General features: G+C 47.2%; 1 protein-coding gene across 2 annotated transcripts; it reads left to right on the top strand.

Annotated features, from left to right (window-relative positions):
* Mgst2 (microsomal glutathione S-transferase 2) lies at positions 1–21,806 on the top strand. Of its 2 annotated transcripts, XM_032898432.1 has the most exons (5): positions 1–195; positions 3,262–3,361; positions 16,292–16,362; positions 20,936–21,017; positions 21,577–21,806. In XM_032898432.1, exons 1-5 carry the CDS (start codon positions 138–140, stop codon positions 21,707–21,709), a joined length of 444 nt encoding a protein of 147 aa, XP_032754323.1. In that variant the 5' UTR covers positions 1–137; the 3' UTR covers positions 21,710–21,806. The 2 variants fall into 2 exon arrangements, with proteins under 2 accessions (XP_032754323.1, XP_032754324.1); XM_032898433.1 differs by lacking the exons at positions 20,936–21,017; positions 21,577–21,806 and adding an exon at positions 17,554–17,653 and having other exon boundaries at positions 95–195.
* The last annotated feature ends 1,218 nt before the right edge of the window (positions 21,807–23,024 follow it).

Below are 23,024 nucleotides of genomic sequence, written 5' to 3'. Positions count from 1 at the left end.
CTTGAATCCTGCTTTTTTTTTCTTTCCCAACTCTGTTGACTCAACTCTGTTGCCTTTATAAGGGAGAAGATCAGCCCCTCAGGGTCCTAAAGAGCCTACACACAGTTCTGTGAAAGAGATCAGAGAGTGAAAGAAAGATGGCAGGGGATTCAAGCCTGCTGGCTGCAGTCTCCCTTCTCTCTGCCTGTCAGCAAAGTAAGAACTCGGGAACTGTGTGTGTGTGTGTGTGTGTGTGTGTGTGTGTGTGTGTGTGTGTGTGTGTGTGTGTGTGTGACAGAGAGAGAGGGAGAGGGAGAGGAGAGGGAGAGGGAGAGGGAGGGAGAGGGAGAGAGAGAGAGATTGATTGATTGCTTCAGTGTTTGGGTTTCAAGCCTGCATTTCGTTGGTAATCCTGGTGCCCAGCAGAGACTGCCCAGGGTGTCCTGCCTGCTCCTTCCCTGAGATGGGTAGAACTTGGGAATGTTCCAGAGATTAGTTCTCTCAGGGATGTCGTAGGCCTCAGGGCCCAGTGACTCTGTATCATTTATGGTGAAGGTTCATACCTCAGTGCGGGGAGCACCAGGAGTCTCAGGCAGGAACATGAGCACAGAAAATGGAGAGCACAGTTATCTCTTAGGTGTGTTCACTGGGAGACTATTCCTGTTCCTAAAGTTGGCTGTAAACATTTAGCATTTTTTGTTTGGTTTTAAGAAAAACTGCCCATAGCCGATATGATCACCAGGGTAAAGTTCTGCAGAAATCTGCAGTTTAGATTAAGTAATGAGGTCTAAACATTGCAAGATTTCTTCACTAGGATGGTACCACCCCCAACTCTGCCTGGGGAAATGGAGGCTCTGTCTCCCCAGGAGCAAAGTTATTCAACGCATGCCGTCTTCCCTCGTGCTTAGTGAACAGAAGTTCTTTCCAAGAGTGCCTGTTTATTCTTTATGGGCTATATCTTCCCGAAACCTGGGCGGAGAGCTGGTGGCAGTGCAGGCTGCACTCCCAGAAGCAAAAGACTGCTGTGCTTAGTGGCAGAGCATGGTCTTCACACCCACCAGTGGCTGGCCTAGCCAGTCTGCTCTGCGGATAAGGCAAAGTGTTAAACCTTCAAACGCATGTTTTGTTTAGCAGCCTTTTCGGAACAGAGCAGGAATTTGCTACCAACCCCTGAAGAACTCGGGTCGAGGCAGACAGTGTGCTCTGGTCTTGCAGTTGCAGAGCAGACAGGGACAGGGCTACACGTCTCTTCCCACAAACGCTCTCTCCCCACAGAGAGCCTTTTGTGTGCTGGCTCATGTTAAGAACACTGTGTTCTGGGACCAGAAGTGAAGCAGTTCGATGGTGACGGAAGAAGAGAACAGGAAGAGAAGAGACCAGAAAAATGATGTTTGTGGCAGAAAAAAAAGTCTAATTGTTGGGGGTGGATGAGAAGGGGGAGGGAGACGGAGACAGAGACTGTTTAGCTAGCCACTTCAATGGAAGTTTGTTTTCATAGACTTAGGACACCTTGTGCCAAGGTATAAATAGCTCAGGCTTTTAAGACAGACTCACCAGGATCTGTGAGGTCCAGCCTTCCGGAAGTGCACCAGGATCGATGTGTGCGGAAGCTCACCTAGACCTGTGTAGTCCAGCTTTCCGGAAGTACACTTAGACCTGTGTGATCCAGCTTTCCGGAAGTTGACTGCTCCAGGCCAGGACATTCTGCTTTCCATGTCCTCAGCACAGAAAGCCAAACAGGATCCTGGGTAGGAAGTACCTCCATGGTGACTGGCCCAGAATAGGTCCTCACCACTGTTCCAGTCCTAAACTTCTTATCTGCAGAGAGAAGCTGCCAAATAGAGAAGTGGCTTCCCCCGGGGAAGGCTCTGTGATTGAGCGGTCCTCAGCAGTGGACGAAGTATCCCCCTTTACTGTCCCTAGCAAACAAGCATCCCCCAGCCCCGAGAAAGAGGAAAGATAAGAGAAATTCAGTCTTTCCACAGAAGGGATGGAATAGCTTGTCCAAACTTACCGTGCGCCATCTGCGGCTGGGTTCTTCCTGAGGCACTGAGCTCAGAGTGTAGACTGGGGGCTTTTACTCCAGAACCTGACGGCAAGTCCAAACGTTCCTTCCCTTTGTGGATGCTCCCACACCTGTCTCATTTCCTTGGCTGGTGTGGCAGACAGGCGCGTACTGGCTGCAGTTCAGACTTGAGAGAAACTGACCTCTTAGAATGTTTACTCATTCCCAAGCCCTTCAGAAACCCCGTGGAAACCCTTAAGAAACCCCGTGGAAACCCTTCAGCTCGTTGGTTAATCCCGGAGCACACAGGCTTCATTGGGCTATGAAGCAAATTAGGAGAAACAGTAAACAGTATAGGCTCAGGGGGGTGGTATTGGGGGCCAGAAAGGCCAAGTTCCAATTTCTCCATAATAGACAGGGCTCCCTTCTTTCGTTGGTCCTGTGAGCTACTGGCTCGTCCACAGTTATTTTGCCCAGCAAGGGTGTACTGGAGGGTTGGACAGTACCCACCCCTCTCTTTCAGATCTCTTCAGCCCTAAATATTACATACTTAGCATGTTTACTTCCGCTGTTTAAGCACTTCCGCTGTTCAGCTAACGGGGAGCCAAAGAGAAGGAAAGGAGCCTGCTGGGGGAATCCTTCCCAAGCCAGGCTCAGTTCTGACTGACTTCCTGTCACAGGGCAAGTGGGCTGTTTCAGGAGAAAACCGTTTATCTCCATGAATGCTCACAGAGGAGAGACCGAAGCCACACAGTCGGTGTGGGATTTTGCAAGAGGAAGCTGTTCCTTTTAAAACACCAGTGCGTCAGAAATGAATGTTGAGATATTAAAGTGAGACCAAAGCCTGTTTGAGACAACCATCAAGGACAGGAAGCTGGGGGAGGTAGTGGGAAGGGAAATGACAGACTGCAGGAGGTAATTGTGAGGTAAGGAGATGAGGGAACTGGGAGATAATTCAGGTGGTAAAGAACTTGCTTTGAAAATGCAAAGACTTCGATCTCCAGAACTCATATAAAAACAAAATAAAACAAACAAACAAACAACAACAACAACAATACACCTCCCCACCCCCTGCAAACTGGGCATGGTGGTGCAGGCCTGAAATCCCAGTGCTAGGGAGACAGAGAGAAACAGACAGATAGGTCCCTGGGGCTCACTGGCCAGTCTGTTTTAATTTGATGATTTCGAGTAGGTAGTCCTGGTTCTCAACCGTACTCACACTTCACTGGTGACCAGTGAGGGGTCGGATTGTAACACGACATTCCATTCCCTTGCAGGTTATTTTGCTTTGCAAGTTGGACGAGTAAGATTAAAATACAAGATCGCACCTCCAGCAGTCACGGGCCCTCTGGAGTTTGAGAGAATATTTCGCGCACAGTAAGTAACACTTTTCACACAGGCAGGCCTGCCACAGACACAGTCTGATGAGGGGAAGCCCCTAAATTTATTTTCAACTCCCAGCCACAAGTCACTCTGCCTCATTCTCAGGCTCCACTATCATGAAACATCCAATGGGTGATGTTTGCCCAACTTTAGTCCAGAGCTAATAGGGTCATTTACCCAAAATGCTTCAACTTAGGAAGAAGAGTGTCTCTTGAGCATGGTGGCTGATCACAGAGTCCTCCCTGGCCTCCATGATGGCTCAGGAGACTCAGGTGGAACTAACGATTTCAAATTTTCTCTTCTTTGGCTGTTAACTTCTCCAAGAACCATTTCCTAAAACCCGAAGCTTGTAAGGATGAGATGTTCCGAGTTACATGGGTTCTCAGAGTCTCTGCTCATCCTGTGTTCCCTGCCTTTTCGGATACACACAGAACCTCTCTGTCATGGACACCATGCACTTGCCTGTAGACATTAGGGTGACCTTTATACTTCACCCCCAAAGCCCAGTGCTTTGAAAACTGTCACCATCACCAGTACCTACTTGACAATGGATTCTTTTGCTAGTTTTTAGGGTTTTTCTTTTATGCCCAGGAGTAAGGTTCACCTATATTTTTCATTGTTATGGTTCTTGTCTCATTTTGGCTATTAAAATAAAAATTACACCTTGAATTTGGTTTTGGTAAGGTAAGACCCTTGGGTTGACAACATGGTCTCTTGATCAGCCTCTCACTTCCAGAGAGGTTTTATAGCCCTTTCTTTCCCTCAGTTTCAAAGTGTACCAGGAATGCCACTGACAGGACACAGTACAATTTTAACTAACATCAAACCATACAAGGAGAAGTCATTCCAGTCCTAGCTGTCTTTAAATCCTTTTGGTTTGTCAAGAAACAAGTATTGGTTTGATGCCAGGGTATTTGACACCTAAAAGTAAACATTTATTTTATGTGCACAGCCTGGAAACAAAGTGGAAGTCATTGTCTTTTGTCCTTGCCCCTTACACACCTTCCTGTCCCCCCCATAGCCACTGGCATCCATTTGGTAACTTTTGTATTTTTAAACAACTGTGATCTCACCGCTGCTTTATTTGTAGATGGTTTTAAGCCTTGCCAGTTGAGGACCTTCTATGAAAGGACGTCATACTCTTCTCTTTGTAGTCTTGTAATTGGGTCACTATGTTGCGTTAAACCCCGAGCCAGTGTAACATTGTGGTTAAGTAAACAACATTCGAAGTGCAGCAGCATAGAATTCTGTGATTATGTTTCCTTCTTACGGTTAATTTGTTTGTTAGTTTCATTGTCTTTGTTGTCTTAGTTTCATTCCTGAGTCTTCTACGGAATGGATTCTCTCCTCTGAGCACACTGAGATGCACTAGCAGCCTGCTAACATCTGCTCTGCTAACATCCTGTTCCTGCTTTGAGCCAGGTCCGCCCGAATCCTCCCCGTTTTGCTCCAGAATGGAGGATGTTCTTTAGAGCTGCTGCATGGCTGTTATTGTGGGTCTTCCTGCCGCTACCCTAGGATTTCTTATACTCTCAGGTTTGGGTCACCTGGTACCTGGATTCCAATTTTTTTTTTTTTTTGCATTACTTTTGTCTCTTATTTTGGTGGAGCACATTTATTAGTTGTCTGTTATAGCAACAACTCCACGAGATAAGCAACTTGCAGAGTAGAAGGATTTATTTTGGTTCAGGGCTTTAGATACCCAACTCTGTTGGCTGTATTGGGAGGACATACATCATGATGGAAGCGTGTGGTGGGACAGACCCTGTGCACCTTAGGGGCACATACAAAAGAGAATCTAGGCCCCAGCATCCCCTTCAAGGGTCTACACAAGGACCTAAGCCCCCCTCTTACCTCCACTCCCTGAAAATAACACACCAACTCTATCACATAGGGGCCTATAGGGGAACTTTCCAGATCTGCGCTAGGAAACCTGTCTGGATGCTTCCTGATTGGTGCTCAGGTATATAGAATTTGGGGACTTATCCTTTTTAAATACAGCATAGCCCCTCACAGCCTGACATCGCTGATGGCCTGGTGAGGTATTCTTATTTCTACATGAAAAAATCTTATCTGTTCAGAATCGTGAGGCAATTGTGCCATCACTCTGTAGTGTCTTTGGATGCTGTTGACATTTGTCTTCTAGTCCTTGCCATGTGGTACGGGAACCTGAGAGGCTCTGGGGTGCTCTGGGCCCCATCCATCTCTTCTGCATTACATCATGCTGAACTCCAGAGCAGGCCTCCTAAAACTCGTGTCCTTCTGTCCTGGGAAACTAAAATATGTATTCTCCTTCAATTTCTTCTTCATATTTTCATTCTTTTCTGGTAGTTGCTCCTGAGCTAGTCTTTTAGTTTTCTTTATTTTCAGTTCCCGCATTTGGGGGCTTTTGTTCTTTTTGGAGAATTTCCTCACTGCCAACTGTTTACCAGCTGAAGGGTTTTTGCTGGTCATTGTTCTGACTCTGCGAGCTTATTGTCACCCCCTGCTCTTGCATGGCTGTTTTCAGTGATGTCAAACCATTATGTCTTTGGGTCTCACGGGTCTGATTTGTTCTTTTCCATTCGAGAATTTCATTAATCACTTGAAAGAATTCTCAATCGTCATTCCTGTTTAAATAGCATTCAGCAAATTGTAAAGATATCAAAGCACACAAGTTAAGTCCTACCTGTTTCAATTTCCCAAGCCCTTATGGCCTTCGAGTTCAAGTTACTTTTGATTTTGAGCTTTGTCTTTCGTTTTCGCACATTAAGTAAAAAGCACACATTGACTGCCTTACCTATGCATGATTATCTCCAAGTACGATGGCTTGGCCTGTATCAGTGAGTAAACCAAGAGTCCTTGTGGCATTTACAGCCGAGGAAGACCAAAGGCCAACAGCAGTCACCTTTGCTCCTCCGAGTTTTGTGTTCTGGAAACCCTTTGGAGGAGCCCAGGAGGGGATGTGGCCACATGGGTTGGGGTGGACTGCAAGCTGAACTAGGTTGGCTGGTAGTGAGACCCTGTAACCCAGAGCTGGGGACAGAGCTCGGTGGCAGAGTGATTGCCTGTGTACCGATTGCCTTGGGTTCAGCACTATAACTCCCCCCGCCCCCAATAGAAGGGAAAAAAGGACTGAACAATCCCCTGAACCAACCAACCCACAACTGGTGTATAGAAGACTGGGAAGTGTCATGTGTGAGGGTTGCTTTGGCCCAACTGAACCGAGAACTCCTGGTTGGGAAGGATGAGTCGTCTAGCAGGTCAGATCTGAGGCCACGGCTTGGTTCTATGCTCCTTCTCACTATTTGCACACATTTGATTCTCTGTTTCCTCCCTCCCTTTCTCTAACTGGACTCCTTTAGTCCTAGAAATAACTCTGGACACCGTTGTAAATATTTCTCTGAAGTTGTTATTTATGAAATAAGTACCCAAGCTCAACTCGTTTGTCAGAACTCTGTTTGCTTAGCCACAGTGGAAGAGACAGAGGCTAAAATAATAAAATAAGAGAATACCCTCATAATACCAAGGTGGATTTGGAGCCAAGAGAACTTGACTGGTTCAGGGGCAGCTCCCCTGCTTCCTTTGGAGGGGAAAGAGGGTAGTCCTACCCCACTCCCTGTATTTCTTCTTGAATGTTCTTTTGCACTAGACAAGTTCTTGCCTTACATTCTGACATTTGGGACAAATCTAGCCAATTCAGATTCCATTTGTCGGGAGTATGGCGTGTAGTGAGGTGCCTGGAAAAACTACCTGGGCCAGATGTCACTGCAGGCTTTTCTCTGTCTCTCCTACACTGGCTTCCTTAGTTCTGAGGAAGGAGTGCACATTGCTTTCTCCCTGTCCTGGCTGAAGCGTGGACAACTTCTTCAGCTATCCTCAACTTTCATAAACACGCTGCTTCCCCCCCCCCCAACTCTTCTCTCTACTGTACAGCCCTCAGCAGGGCCAAAGCCACTGCTCAGCCTGTCTGAGTAGAATTATATCTCAGCGGCATCACTTCACGGTGCTCTAAGCCCTGCCGAGGCACCGCCCTCCTCTTGCAGCAGGCCGGGGCAGTCCTCTGGTAAGCTGAATGGCGATCGTTAACTCTTCACACTCACTTAAAACTTGAAGCCTGGAATTTTATAAACGTGTGTTGTATGGTGTAGGATATGTGCATACATGTACACACAGGGGCAGAGGAAGACATTGGAATCCTGTTCTCTATGTGTGTGTGGTGTATAATGTGTGTGTGTGTGTGTGTGTGTGTGTGTGTGTGTGTGTGTGTGTGTGTGTGTGTGTGTGTGAGAGAGAGAGAGAGAGAGAGAGAGAGAGAGAGAGAGAGAGTGTAGAGGAAGACATCAGGTGTCCAGTTCTTATCAGTCTCTATTCCTTTAAGACAGAGCATGTCACCAACCCCAGACCTGAGCTGTCAGTCAGCAAGCCGACATAGGTCATGTCTCTGGCCTTCACAGTGCTGAGGATTAAGGTATACACAGCCACAGCTGGCTTTCTTCACAGGTGCTGCAATCTGAACTCGGGCCCTTGTGCCTGTGTACTCTTACCCAATGAGCAATCTCTCTGAACTGAGCATTTCTAAGGACGCTTACTGCTGGTCTGTGTATTAGGCACTATCTGTGGAGATCTGTGGAACTCTGGCCTGGCCAGAGCAGCCAAAAAGGTGCACTTTTGGAGGGGGAGTCCATCTTCTAAGGCCGCTGCTGCTCTTGAGTAGTAAGATGCTTTGCTGTGCATATGCCAGCAAGAGCAGGAGGTGGCTAGGAGCCAAGGTCCGGCCACCAAGCAGGAAGTGACCACAGTAGACTTGAGCAGCTTCCAGTGGTGAAGGCTTCAGGAGAGAACTCTTCCCCAAAAGTGTCCCAGTTCCTATATGGCAGATGTTCTCAGACACCCTCTGATGAAACAACTCTGTGTGCCTTTTATTCAGGTGCACAGGGCCTTATATAAGTTTTGGAGTGGGTTGGGGTCTAGAAGCAGATGCTTTCTATTGGCTTGGTCTGAGATGTTAAGGCTGCTTCATCTGGATGTGGAGGGGCTTCTGATGCTGTCCCTACGTCATGGTCCTCTCCATGGGGTGCTGTGGTCATGTGGCAGGATCCCGGGTCAGATGCCCTTTATCCATTGAGTTGGATAAAGAGGATGCCCAAGGTCATGAATAATTCAGGTCGGGGATAGGCGGGGGAGTCTGGAGCCTAGCTGTAGGTCTCAGGTCCGTCTGAGTTCATCCTGCTTCTATTGGCGGTTCAATTGCTGCATGGTAGAACTGTACCCTGCTGCCACCAGGATACACCTCCCGCTGTATTCCTACAGGCGACTCACCCAACGGGGAACAATTAATTAATAATTAACTCTTATTTTCGAGGTGCTCATTGTTAGGATTGGTATTGGTTCAGGACACACAAGACCATGTGCTCAGCACAAAGGGGATTTATTTGCCCTGGGAGGACAGAGGGCAGGGAATAAGGGACAAGGACAGGAGATAGAGAGGGAAGGAGAAGGGAATGGGCCGGGGGGCGGGGGTGAGGGGGTACTTGTCCCAGAGTGAGACAAAGGACTGTCTCTGGATAGAGAGGAGACAGAGACATGGCGCATGGGGAAATGGGAGTTTATAAAGCTAAAGGGGAAGCCCCGTGTAGGATGAGGTGTTTAACTTTAGCTGGGCTTGTTAATTAGGTGCGCCAAAGGGGGCTTCTGACAGCTGGACCTTGGTAGTCATCCTCGGGAGGAGGAAGTGTCCAAGCAAGGGAATAGACCTTGATGGCAAGCTTTAGGAATGCAATCTAATGGTTTTAGCAAGGCAGAGGGAATGGGGGAGAAGGGCAAGGCCTGCCAGAGCCATGCTCACCACACATGAGCTGGCCAGAGTCCCTTCACTCACTACGTAGCTCAGATTGGCCTGGAATTCCTGCTTCCGAGTGCTGGGACTCCAGTTCTGGGTCACCATATAGCCTGTCCTACAAGGAGCAATGTAGACATGAACTCTTGTAACCCTTTTCTCACCCAGAGGCCTTCTCCAGGCACGATAAGCTGTCATTCTGACCCTTCTGATAAGAGTCATAATTCACAGGGTTTCCTGCTCCCCAGAGTTCGCAGACCAGGCCCTGACACCTGTGAATTTGCAGCTGCTGAGTCAGAGTGAATCAGCAAAAACGGAGGAGGGAGAAAAGATCTTCAAAAGCCTCCCTGAAATGTCTGGCCTGTCCTTATTTCAGAAGCTTCCCTATCTACAGTGAACACATGGTTAGGAAGGCTCTAAGACTGGCCAGCTTTGAGGATGTCCCCCTCCCCAGCTTTCAGAATGAGGCTGCTACAATCAGAAGTTCATGTTGTGTGTTCAGAGGTCTATGAACTAGAAGGGATGCTGAGAGAGGTCTCACGTGAGCAGCTTCCCGCCCACCAAGAGGGTCGCCCTACGTGATGAATTTTTGAGAACGACAGGACTTTTCTTGGTCAGGTGTGCATGAACCAGGGACTCAGGGTGTCTAAGTTACCGTTCTATTGCTGTGATAAGACAGTAAGATCAAGGCAGTGTATAGAAGAAAGGATTTATTGGGTCTCGAAGTCTCAGAAGGTTAAAGTTTATGACAATCATGACAATCATGGTTGGGATCTTGGCAGCAGGCAGGCAGGTATGGTGCAAGGGTAGTGGCTGAGAGCTTACATCTTGCTCCACAGAGAGAGCTAACTGGCCCGACTCAGGCTTTTAAAACCTGAAAGCCCACCCTCAGTGACATACCTCCTCCAATTAGGCTACACCCCCTAATTCATACTAAACACCCAGCCAAACTAGGGACCAAGCATTCAAACAACTGAGCCTACGGGAATGGGGATGGAGGGTGGGTGTGTGTGTATTCTTGTTAAACCACCACAGTGGGTGTTGGACAATCTATGGCCACCGAAAGTCAACCTGAGACGGTGGTTCTTGAGTTCCAGATGGGGGTAAGCAAAGGGCTTTATTGAGGGTCAGTAAGGAAAAAATGAGAAAAGTTCCTGAGAGTGGGAGGGGTTCCCAGAGAGGGGAAAAACTATCCTAACACATTGTTTCATGTAGGAGTTTTTATAGGACTTATGGTAGAAACGAGGCAATGACCAGTGTAATTCCTGTTGCCTTGGTTTTCTGGGCGGAGCCAATAGAAACCCCCATACTCTATGCATGCCCTCCCCCTGAAGGTGGGAGATGCTAATGCTGTTTGTTCACTGCCCACCCAGACAAGAGTGGTGGAAGCCCCCTCCCTTTGTCTGTCTCTGGCTCACTCCTTATTAGCTGCCGACCTTGACTGTCTGATGGCTCTTAGCCTGCTAGCCATTGGCCTTGCAGGTGTCTTGGTGGCTGTTAACTAAACTGCTTGCATTGTTCTCGTATTTACACAATCAGCGAGTATTACAGCTGCCAAGATGAATCTGCAGTCTTTCTCCTACCTTAGGGGTGGGACCGTAGTCTCCTGTATGGGTTGATCTGCAGTGGTCTCCTTTCTAGACCAGGTGGACAATGCTGGTTAGAAGCCAGTCTTGCCTAATAGTAGATAAATAGTCTAATGTAGACTATTTGTCATTCGACAGGGCAACCATGCCTTGCATATATTCTCCAAAGAATGGAGGGGGGTTGGGGCCTCAGGGAAGCCAGCTGGCCTGCTGACACCAGCTCAGAGCTCTGAGGTCTGGCCTTCCTTTCTCCTTATCTACTTGGTTGTCTCTTGTTGCTGGTTCTCTAATTTATCTTCCTTGGCGCTCCCGACTTTATTGTTTTAACCCTAACCTTCCTGTTAATCTTTATCTGTTATCTGTTTTCACCGTACTATTTGTTATCAGAATGTACTCTTGCCTGTCCCCTGCGACTTGCAGTGAGCTGCTTCCGCGTCTAAGTATCCCACAGAGAGGGGAGGGCAACATTGCAGCTTCTGTTCACTCTTAGAATCCCATCTTTTTTGTTCTGTGTGTTCTACAACACACACAGTATTGTTTTCTAGTTGATTGTCCCGAATTCTCAGAGGTTTAACACAATGGAAGCTGTGCCACACAGGGTCACCGGACTGAGCCCCAGAGGTGTAGGGCCATAGAGGTGACAAACAGGACTGACTACAGCAGTTGGAATGGTCACGGATTGTCGGAAGCAATAGGGATCGTGCCTAGCTGAAGTCCAGGAAATGGCTGGAGTTCTTTGCTTGTGGGTCCTTAGATGTACATAGGATGTTTGGATGACTGCTGGGTGGAGCTATGATCCTAGCCGTGTTAGGGCTCCTTATTTATGGGGTCCAGGTGAGAGCGTTACATTTTACAATGGTTCGGTGTGATTGACAAGTCTTGGACCTGCGTTTTATAACATGGTTTAATCTCCACCCCTCCCCCCCCATGCCCCTGCTCTAGTTTGATAAAAGTGCTACCTTTGTACTTGTGGGATGGGTTTGCTCTCAGTCTGTGCGCATGGGCGGTGCTGGACAGCTGGTGGTGCCTATGGATGGATCCAGGGCTACTTCCATTTGCGTGCATACCAGACATGAAGCCAAAGGCTGCTTGCTCACTGGAATCGCCACGGGGAAGGCACAGGCTGCAGCCATTGTTCCACTCAGTGTGGAGGAACGCTGAGCGCACGTGATGGCCACGGTACCCAGCGTTTTCTCAGGCTCGTACCATTTTCTCCCTTAAGCCTCGTGTCTCCTAAAACATGTTAGCACCAGACAAATCAGGGCAATGTATCAGGCTGTACTGGTCTTAAAACTTGAAGTTCCACCTTCTAGATAGTATCTTAAGTCCAGGCCAAGCAGGACACTTGCTCCCCCTGCTGGCCCTCTAGTGAAGACCTTTCCAGTTACTCTTCCTGGTGTGGAATTTGAGGCTCTTGGTGACATCAGCTTATAACAGTGACTGCTCCTCCCTACCCCCCTCTCCCATTTCTATACAGGGTGTCAATGTGCAAAGAAGTCAGGGCTATTACACCATGGGGGCTGTGATCAGAAAATGACTAGACACAGCCTGTCCCCGGCACCCCCCATCCCCACCGGGTGCATTTACAGGGGAGGGAATATTTGACAGGCGATCATCACTAACTGAAGGGCTATTGGCACTGGAATTTTCCTACCAAACCTTGCAGGGAGAGTGTAGAGCGTAGTTGTTTAGGTGGTCAGAAAGAGGCTGAGCTTTCAAGGGGAAGCAATACTACCAGATAGACAGCAACAAAAAGTAGAGACCCCCATCTGGCAGCCAGAGAATCACTGTTGATGTCTGAAAGATGAGAGTGAGACAGACGAAGGTGCAGACAATGGTGAATCACTGTAGACCGACTGGGTTTGAAATCACTTAGGAGACACAGCTCTGAGCTGGTCTCTGAAGCTGTTTCTTGACAGGTTTAACGGAGGAGGAAAGACCCATCCCACAGGCTGCGGTCTCAGACTAAATTAAAAGTATCAAAGGAAGAAGCCAGCTAAACACCAATACCCACCTTTTTCTCCTTATTGACAGTGGAAGGGGTGTGGCCACTTGCTCCACACTGGTCACCAGGCCTTCTCTGCTGCGGCGGACTGTGAACCATACACTGCGTCTTAGAGGAACCAAAGTTTGAGCATGTCTGCATAGGTCTGAGGTTGGGTGAGTCCAGGAGTGACTCCTACTGTAATAGGAGAAGGGACCCATTTCTTGGGGGATAAAGTGAAGAAATACAAAGTAACCTTCATACTCTAGTCTTTGCCTTTCCAGGAGCCTACATGGAGCTACAATCAATGCTTGGCCTGATCTCTATGGCCTCTAACTACCCTTGGCTGATGCTGTGTGTTAGCGCAGCGTTTGTGTTTTCTTGACTACTTCTGGGAGTTGGGGTTCCCAGTGACAGCAGCTGGCTGGCCTCGGTGTACCTGGTATTGTCTTGGGGTCGGGAGTGTTGTCCATACCTGGGTGTCCTGGCTAGTTTTGTGTCAGCGCAACACAAGCTGGCGTTATCTGAAGAGAAGGAAGCGTAGAGGGTGTCTACACGGTCCAGCTGAAGGCATTTTCTCAGTTGGTGACCGATGGGGAAGCGTCCGGCCCATCGTGAGTGGCGCTATCCCTGGGCTGTAGTCCGGAGTTCTATAAGAAAGCAGGCTGAGCAAGCCAGTAAGCAGCACCCCTCTATGGCCTCTGCATCAGCTCCTGCCTCCAGGTTCCTGCCCTGTTTGAGCTGCCGTCCTGGCTTCCTTCAGTGATGAGCAGAGCTGTGGAAGTGTAAGCTGAATAAACCTCCCACCTCCAACTTGGTTTTTGGCCATGTTTCATTACAACACTATAAACGTGGACCTAACTAAGACGCTGGACCAAATCCCAGGGCTGCTTTGGGGGCTCCAGTGGAAGGAGGTGAGATTTCAGGGCTCTCTGTCCATTGAGCCTTGCCACCTGAGGCCTGGTACTGGTTCTGGTCTGGAGTCTCTCTAAGCCGTTCACGAAGGCTCTCTAAGCCATCCACACCAGACCGTTATTCTCCAGCTTGAGCTTCACGGAAAGACCCGCACTAGCCCTCCCTTCTCATTCCTCCTCTCTTCCAAGAGACTTCCTTCCTCTTTCATGTAGGGGAACAAAAACTCATCAGTGTGTCAGCTCTGTGGACAGACCCCCAAAGAGACCACAGGCTCCCAGACCCTTCCCCACAGTGAGACTGGGTGCGGCGAGGAGGCTCAGCTCAGTGTAGCATCTCTTTGTTCCTCAAAATGCAACACCACGGTCATTAATTCACTGCAAAGGAAGTCTGAAAATAGACTGTTGTGAATGATGCTTCCGAGGTGTTTAAAACGTCACGGCTGACTTTGAATAAGGAGATGTGGGAAAACTCAGTCCTTAGGTCTGGAGTAATTTAGGGTGTATCTCGAAACCTAATAAAGGATGGGCCACTTGGGCAATGTTTCCAAAAAGGGCCAGGAAGTTGCCCTGACTGTGGAAAGGGCTACAACCCTCCCATGCTGTCCTTGTCTTTTGTTCTCTGGGGAAGATTCTATGGAGAGAGAAATGCTGGGAGGCAGTCTCTTAGCTGTAGCTAACTGTCGTTAAGCTTCCCATGAAGCTTTGCGCTTAACCTACCATAGCTACATACAAACTCATAAACTCATCACAGGCAAAAACATGCCGGGGTCATGCCAGGGCCACAGAGAAAACCAACTTTGTCACTTCTCTGAGTGCTAGAGAGCTGAGCCTCCCCTTAGATTCTGAGGACAGCTTCCGGGCCACTGGTGCCCTTCTGGGCCTTAAAGAAATGACAAGAGGAAAGAGAGGGACGCATTTCGACATCAGCACTTCCATTCTCCATTTTCCAGGCCCCTGGAGAGCAAAAGGTCCTCACTGGTTTTGTTGGTGAGGTTAGGGCTTTCCATGTGTGCTTCAGGATTCCACAGCAGCCATGGCTTTTGTGTGAATGTGAGATTTGCCCATTGTTCATCTTCCTCACTTCTATTGAGGGCAAGGTTTAAATTTAGAGCCTTGTACATGCTAGGAAAACACCTCAACACGAAGAAACATCCCAGCTCTTAAAAACATTTATTATTATTATTATTATTATTATTATTATTATTATTTTATTTTTATGTATGTGAGTGTCTTTGTGTGCATGTGCACACGTGTATGGATCTCTGCAGAGGCCAGAAGAGGGCACCGACTGTCCTGGATCTGGAGTCACAGGTGCCTGTGAGCCATTAGGCATGGGAACCGAACTCATGTCTCTTCCGGGTCCACTCCACCCCAGCCCCATTTCTGAAGTTTTTGTTTTGAGACAAGGTCTCATTAAGTAGCTCAGGCTGGCCCTGAACTCACTCGGTAGCCCAGGTAGGGCGTAAATGTAAAAATTGCCTGCCTTAACCCCTTCCAAATAGCTGAGGTGACAGATATGTGTCACCAGGCTCAGAAATGACACTTATTCTGTTAAGCTCCACTCAGATGAGCACTGAGAACACTGGCCTCCTTGGCTGAGCTATCTGCTAATGGGCTAGAGCTAGCCCACTACTGCACCTCACCTCCCCTTCTCTGCCAGGCACAGATGGGTTAACTGCAGCTCCCGGAGAACTATTTCCTCATGCTTAAAATAGTGTCCAAATCTCCACCTGACTTTCCCACAAATAGAGGCTACGGAATGCTACTCTCTACTAATTTTAATTTTTACTTCATGCCTGTGATTATTTTGGCTGCATGTATATCTGTGCAGCCCTTGTGTGCCTGGTGGACACAGAGAGCAGAAGAGAGGATCCTGGAACTGGGGTTACAGACACATGGGTGCTTAGGAATGAACTCAGGTCCTCTGCAAGAGCTGTCAGTGTATTTTTTTTAAAAGATTTATTTATTTCATGTATGTGAGTACACTGTCACTCTCTTCAGACACACCAGAAGAGGGCATCAGATCCCCTTACAGATGGTTGTGAGCCACCATGTGGTTGCTGGGACTTGAACTCAGGACCTGTGGAAGAGCCGTCAGCGCTCTTAACGGCTGGACCATCTCTCTAGCCTGTCAGTGCTCTTAAAAAGATGTCAGTCAACTGGTTACCTTCCCACTGCATACAATGGGAATTAAATGTATTCATTTCTTTACTTCAGGTGCTTTTAGGGGAATTAGTTAAAGACTTGAGTGGAAAGCTATGGGTGTGAGAGAATTTTTAACAAGAGAAATGCATAATGTGAATGAGTAGCCTCTTGGGCTACTTGGTTAAGGTGTGGAAATCTATTGAGTCCCTGGAGACCTGGCTCTTAGAAAAGAGCCGTGGCCCACTTCACTGGTGAAGGTTTATGTGTAGAGAATGCTTCTTGGCCCGGTTCTGTGGTTTGAGCAATGTCTGACTCTCACTTCGAAAGACTCCTGTTAAGTGGAAGGATCCTTTAAATTCCTCGTGTAAGTTCTGGTATTTGTTTGAGTTGGTGGAATGCTCACCTGCAGATGGAGAATTGATACATTAGTGTGTGTTTCTTCGGGAATTAAGTTTCTTCTTTCTTTTTCCCCTACAGGCAAAACTCTTTGGAGTTTTATTCCGTATTCATCATAACGCTGTGGATGGCTGGATGGTATTTCAATCAAGGTAATTATAAGAACATGTCAACTCATTCCAAAGAGGACCGTGGTGTTTAAACACAGTTAAGGGGCAGATAGATGACCATATGACTATTGTTGCTGGACATGACTTTAACTATAGGAAGCAATGCCTTTATACATCCAAATTCTAGGTGCACTAAGATGGCCTCCATGTGATTTAGTTCAGGAATTAAAAAATAAACCCAAACACTGGCCGTTGGATATAGGGGTAAATGCCTGAGAGCCAGACAGAGGCAGAGCTGCACCGTCTCTCAGTGAGCCCTGATAATGTAGCTCGGTGGAAGAATACTTGCTTGGCATGTACAGGGCCAGGAGTCTGGGTTTGAGCGAATTCACACTCTCCAACATTAGCACCTTGGATGAGATGGGGCTCATTCAAGGTCGTCCGCCTGTAGACCACACCCAACTTGAGACAAACAGCCTGCTAGACACTCAGGGGGAAAAAAAACTGACTCAAACCTTGCCTTTGAACCTAATAATCTAATTGAACTGGATAAGCAGAACACAGAAAACAAATTCACCTTTACAACAGCAAGGTTCACGGAGCACTTATTGTATGCCAGGTCAGTTTTTGAAGTTCATAGATTTGTAGGGTTTAAAACTTTCATATGATACAGTCAATCATTGAGTCCTACTTTACATACGGGGAAACGGAGGCACACAGGTGTTAGTGAGTTGTCAGGCCTGGTATTCACCAACGAGGAGAAATCAAGGACATAGCAGGGCTGTTGATATTTGTCCAACAGCCTATGTTTGGAAGGCTCAGAAGAACCTGTGTCTTGGATGTCACCGGCTTGCAAGCATCTGAGGGCTTTGTGTAGCCATGTGTTCAGGGGTTGGACCTGCATGGATGCACTAGCTGGAGGAGTAGAATCCCCTTTGGTTCCTGCACTGGCCTCTTTTGGGTATGCATTTGATTGGTAAGATTTAAATAAACTGAAATCCAGCTGCTTCCATGGAACCTTCATCAATCTCTTGCGATTTTTCCCGCCGACCAAGGAATTTCAGATACGGTGACCTTTAGAGAATAAGTTTTTAGCTTTACTCAACTCATCCTTTTGTTCCTTAATGGCAGGAGTGGAAGTGGCTGTTCCTCTTCATCTAAGGGCATATTAACAATGAATAAGGGACGTGCCGTTAGATAATGGGATTCTGTCTCTGTCTCTTGACTCTTCAGAGTTTCCCATGATGGGCTTGAATGAGGCTGACTGCCTAGAAGAAAAGGTTCTTGGGTAACTTGTCATTCTTTTCTCTCCTGAAGTAAGTTGCCTACTAAGGTGCTTCTGGCTATTCACTGGCATTGGGGGAATAATTCAGTAGGTTGACATAGTAGATCTCAACAGAGAGCATGCCTAGAATCCTTATATGCCAGGCAGCGTGGCCTCTACTCTGGGTTCCCGTGTTCTGATCCTTTGGTGCCTTCTCTCTTCAACAGTATCCCCTAGAGTCATTTCTTAGAGGACAGAACTCCTCTGTTCCCTTTGCCCCACAGCACCCCCAGGGCTTTTTCACAACTGTTTCAAGCCTTTGATTTTCTTCTCTCCAACCCTTGTCTTCTTTACTGATAGAATAAAGGTGCTGGGGTAATGGCTCACTTCTTAGAGACCCAGTTCTGATCCCAGCATCCACACAGAGAGCCTGGTGCAGAGAGGCACATGCATCTATAACCCAGTGATGAGAAAGGATGCTGGAGGCAGGTTCTAGCCAGTGAACTACAAGCTCAACAGGAAACCCCTGGCTAAAAAGTTGGGAGGTTGGGGATAATGACTGAAGAAGATACCTCATGTCTGATATGAGGAAGATATCTGCTATCAATCTCTGGCTTCCATAGTGCACACATGCAAACACATCCACAGGTACAAATGCCCATGTGCATGTATACTTCATGCAACACACACACACACACACACACACACACACACACACACATACACACACACACACACACACACACATACACACACACACACACACACACACACACACACACACACACACACACACACACACACACACACACACACACACACACACACACACACACACACACACACACACACCAACACACACACACACACACACACACACCCACCAACACACACACACACACACACACCTCACATACACACCACACACACACATACCTCATATACACACCACACACACACCTCACATACACACCACATATACAACACACACACACACATATACACACCACACATTCACGCATACATATATACACAAACAAACGTACACACATATGCACAACCCACACAAAAAAACACACACATGCAGAACACACACATACACACACACACACACACACACACACACACACACACACACACACCCCTCACACACACCACACACACACCTCACATACACACCACATATACAACACACACACACACCTCATATACACACATCACATATATACCCACACACATACACACCACACATACACATACATACACCACACACACACACACACACACACACACACACACACACACACACACACACACTTCTCTATCATAGAAAGGATCAGCTACGGGCAGAAAGGATGTTTGTTTCCTTCATTTTATCTTCTTGGGGTGCTGAGAATCAAACCCAAAGAATGGAGCCAAGCACCCTGCTGAGCTGCAGCCCCATCCCGAGGAGAGTAACACCCAGAAAGGTAGATCTGATAACCAACTCTTTAGAAAACACCTGGCACACCCTGGACATTAAAACAATCTCGGTGACCAAGTAAAATGGAGAATTTAGTTATCCAGAATGTCACAGTCCCAGACAGAGGCTCTACACCAGTAGCTCTCCACCTCCCTAGTGCTGCAGCCCTTCAATACAGTTCCTCTTGGTGTGGTGACTCCCAACCATACAATTACTTTCTTTGCTACTCCGTAAGTGTAATTTTGCTACTGTTATAAGTTGTAATGCAAATATTTGTGTTTTCTGGTGGTCTTAAGTGACCCCTGTGAAACGGTCATTCATCCCCAAAACATCTCAATCCATTGGTTGAGATCCGCTGCTCTAGACATTGTTTGCATCTGTGAGGTGCCGAGGAAGGGGCCTTGTTTAGAGAAGACATCGGTATTTTGACAAAGCATTCTGTTGTGCTTTGCATATTTGGGGGATAAAACTTAGATGTGGTAAAATGCATAGATCTTAGGTGTTCAATGAAGTTTCACAGAGGAGCACACTTGTAGGAATCAGTTCTCTATCAAGATCTGTAACATGGCCGCCACTCGGGAAGTCTGCTCTTTCCCCTGCACCCATCCAGTTCTGTTCCTTCCACAGCCCTGATTTTCCCACAGTTTGGTTTACCCACTCTAGAGCTTCATGTGATGGGAACAATGCTGTATGCTCTGAGGTGCAGTGCCTCAGCCCACAGCGGAGTGCTACTGAGATACGGTGTGTTGGTTGCAAATGGAGCTCTTCTCATTCCCTGTCAGGTGACAAGGGCACAGAGGGCTATCCCATTTGCTTATCAAGTCTCCCGATGACAAACTTCCAGACTAGTCCATATTTTGGTGACCATGAATACATAACTCATAGTTATGGTGGCCAATCACAGTTCTCACGAATGTTCTCGAATGGGCCTTTTTATGGACACATGCCTTCCCATTTCTAGAATAAATTCATAGAAAAAGGATAGGAGGTTAAATGATATTTTACTCTTATGAGAAACTTCCAGAACTTTCCCTAAAGGGGCTGTGTGATTTTGCATCCTAGCACTGATGTGTGTGGATTCCATGTCATCTGTGTCCATTCCACTTTATACCGTTGGGCTTTAAAATTCTCTAGCCATGTTGGACATGGCGGCACACGCCTTTAGTCCCACACTCAGGAGGCAGAGGCGGGTGGATCTCTGAGTTCAAGGCCAGCTTTATCTACAAAGTTCTATGAAAGCCGGGGCTACGCAGAGAAACCCTATCTCGAAAATATAAATAAATATAAGATATTAGCCATTCTTTTGGGTACTTGGAGGTGGCATCTGACTGCAGTTTAAAAGCATTTAAAATGAATTACGTTTCACTTCTTACCATTGCTCGTGTGTGTGTGTGTGTGTGTGTGTGTGTGTGTGTGTGTGTGTGTGTGTATGCATGCCATGTGTGTGCATGCTATGGGTATGTTGGAGTGTGTTCTACAGAGCCCACATGGAGAGCTAAGGACAGTGTTGCGGAGCCCCGTCTCTCCCTCCTGCTTTCCTGGCTTCGGGAGACAGTATGGGGTAGCCAGGTTTGAGCTGCTGGGTAGCCGGGTTTGAGCTGCAGGCTAACCTCTACCCACTGAGACGTCTCCCTGGCTTTCACTGCTCTTTTAACTAGCAGTTTGCTGACCTTGAATTGCCTTGAAACATCTTTTTAAAATGTGATTACTGGCACACTTATTTATCATATTGTGTGAATTGTATGTTGTTTTCTTTTATTAACATAAGGATTCATTATATATTCTGGGCACATGTATTTTGTTTTTGTTAAAATACTTCTTCAGAAACATTTATTTTGAGAAACATTCATTAAATTCTCTAACTTTCCTTGATTTCATTTCTTCCATAGTTTTTGCCACCTGTCTGGGTCTCCTGTACATATACGCCCGTCACAAGTATTTCTGGGGCTATGCAGAAGCCGCTGAAAAAAGGTAAAGAGAGCCCAGTTGTGGCATATTCAAGCAAGTAGGGCAGGGTCGGTTTGCTCTTCCTGAGAGGCAGTAAGAGCATGTGGAGAATTGGTGACTGAAATGGCCTGTGCTGTCTGAGGCCAGTTTTGCCAAGCCACACAATTAGGCATGAGAGGAGAAAATGGAAGTGTGTATTTGTTCTTTGTACAGGAGCTCTGTTTGTTTGTTTGTTTGTTTTGGTTTTCCAGATAAGGTTTCTCTGTATAGCCCTGTCTGTCCTGGAACTAGCTTTGTAGACTAAGCGGGCCTTGAACTCATAGAGATCACCTGCTTCTGCCTGGGTGCTGTGATTAAAGATATGGGGCATCAGCCTCTGACGAAGGCACTTGGGCTCAACCAGCAAGGCTTCAGCACTGTTTCTATCGTGCTTAGTCAGACCACTGCTGTGCAGGGCCCTGGGTGTCTTCTTTACGTTTTGTGGAAGTTCTGAGTAGTCCAGTGACTGAGCAGCCTCTCCCAGGACCCTGAAGTCTCATCACAGCCCAGTCTGACACCTTTCTCCCTCACGTTCACCCCGCAGGATCACTGGTTTCAGGCTGAGCCTGGGCATTTTGGCCTTGCTGACTGTCCTCGCTGTCCTGGGGGTAGCAAGCAGATTCCTGGACGAATACCTGGACTTTCATGTTGCCAAGAAACTGAAGCGGCCCTTCTAAGTTTTTCTTCCCTCTCATGCTTGTAGAGGCCTCGGCACCACTCTGAAAACAATATGATGTCATGTGTGAAATAAAAACTTTTATTTGTCTTGCTGTGGCTTTGTGGAAACGCTCCCTTTTGCAGAACCCGGCCCTGCTCGAGAGTTTCCCAGTGAGCCAACTGCACTAGGTGTGTAGTCCTGGGCTCTTAGGATACACGCTGAGGGTGTGACTGTTTTAGTGAGGACAAAGCCTGGCCCACGTGCTGGCATTCATGTGGGCCATCACTACAGCCTCTGACATGGCTTCTGTCTTGATGAAGAGCCCCAGGTAGAAGCAGCTCAGGTGGATGGACCCTCAGCACTGGCTACAGAAGGGCAAGAAATGCCAGGAGATGTTAAAGGCGTGAAATAGTCAGACTAGAGAGTCATCAACTAATCACAACTCTGTCTGTGAAGGTGTGTTTCATGAAGAACAAAGGAAAAAGGGAAACATTGTATCATTTTAAGGATTCCCTAAGGGGACATTCCCCTTGACAGAGGATCTTGGGTCCCTGCAGACAGTGGCAGATCTGTATCTTGTGGGGCTTGTGGTGTAACTGAGGACACAATGGAAGCCAGGTGGCTGTCCTGTCTTGGTGTGCAGTCACTACCTGGCACTAGTCATTTGATATTTCATCTTCTCTTCTGACAATTGGGAGGGATTCTGGCTTCTGGCCTCAAAGACCTTAGAAAAAAGGATCTAGGTAGAGCCCTCTGTCAGCTGGGTGCAGACACCTTCTAGATACTCTTTAGTTTTACTAGACTATGAATAATAGAAAAGAAAACAAAAAGTAACAGTGCTTTCATAATAGCAAGAGGAGCTAACAGCCTCCTGGACAGCACCGGACACCCGAAGGAACACTGGTAAGACACTGGTTTGCAAAGGGGACATTTGGACTTAAGTCGAATTCCATCACTGGTAGGCGATCGACTCTGGACAAGGTACCCCTCAACAGGAAGTTGTAGGAAAGAAACCAAGCACTCCAGCGTCATGAGACCATGTCTGCCCAGTCACCTTGAAAATGCCACACTAGATGTAGTTGGGTTTTATTGATGTTGATTTGGTTTTGCCCTATGGCATATTTACCACATCTAAATGTTATCTGGAAGAAGAAAAGAAGAAAACTTTCAAAAATGTTAAGATCTTAAAATAACTTCTCCTTTGATTTAGTTATGCACATGCTCATGCACACACATGTCCCCTCACACGCATGCTCACAAATGGTTAAACACATGTGGAAACAGGCAAAAGTTGAACCAGGCTTTCAAAACTGATCTTCAGCTAATACCACAGA

Source organism: Rattus rattus, chromosome 3 (genome assembly GCF_011064425.1).
Source record: "Rattus rattus isolate New Zealand chromosome 3, Rrattus_CSIRO_v1, whole genome shotgun sequence".
Taxonomy (NCBI): Eukaryota; Metazoa; Chordata; class Mammalia; order Rodentia; family Muridae; genus Rattus; species Rattus rattus.
Note: the sequence above shows the minus strand (reverse complement) of the source record. Positions and strands in the feature narration are given on the sequence as shown.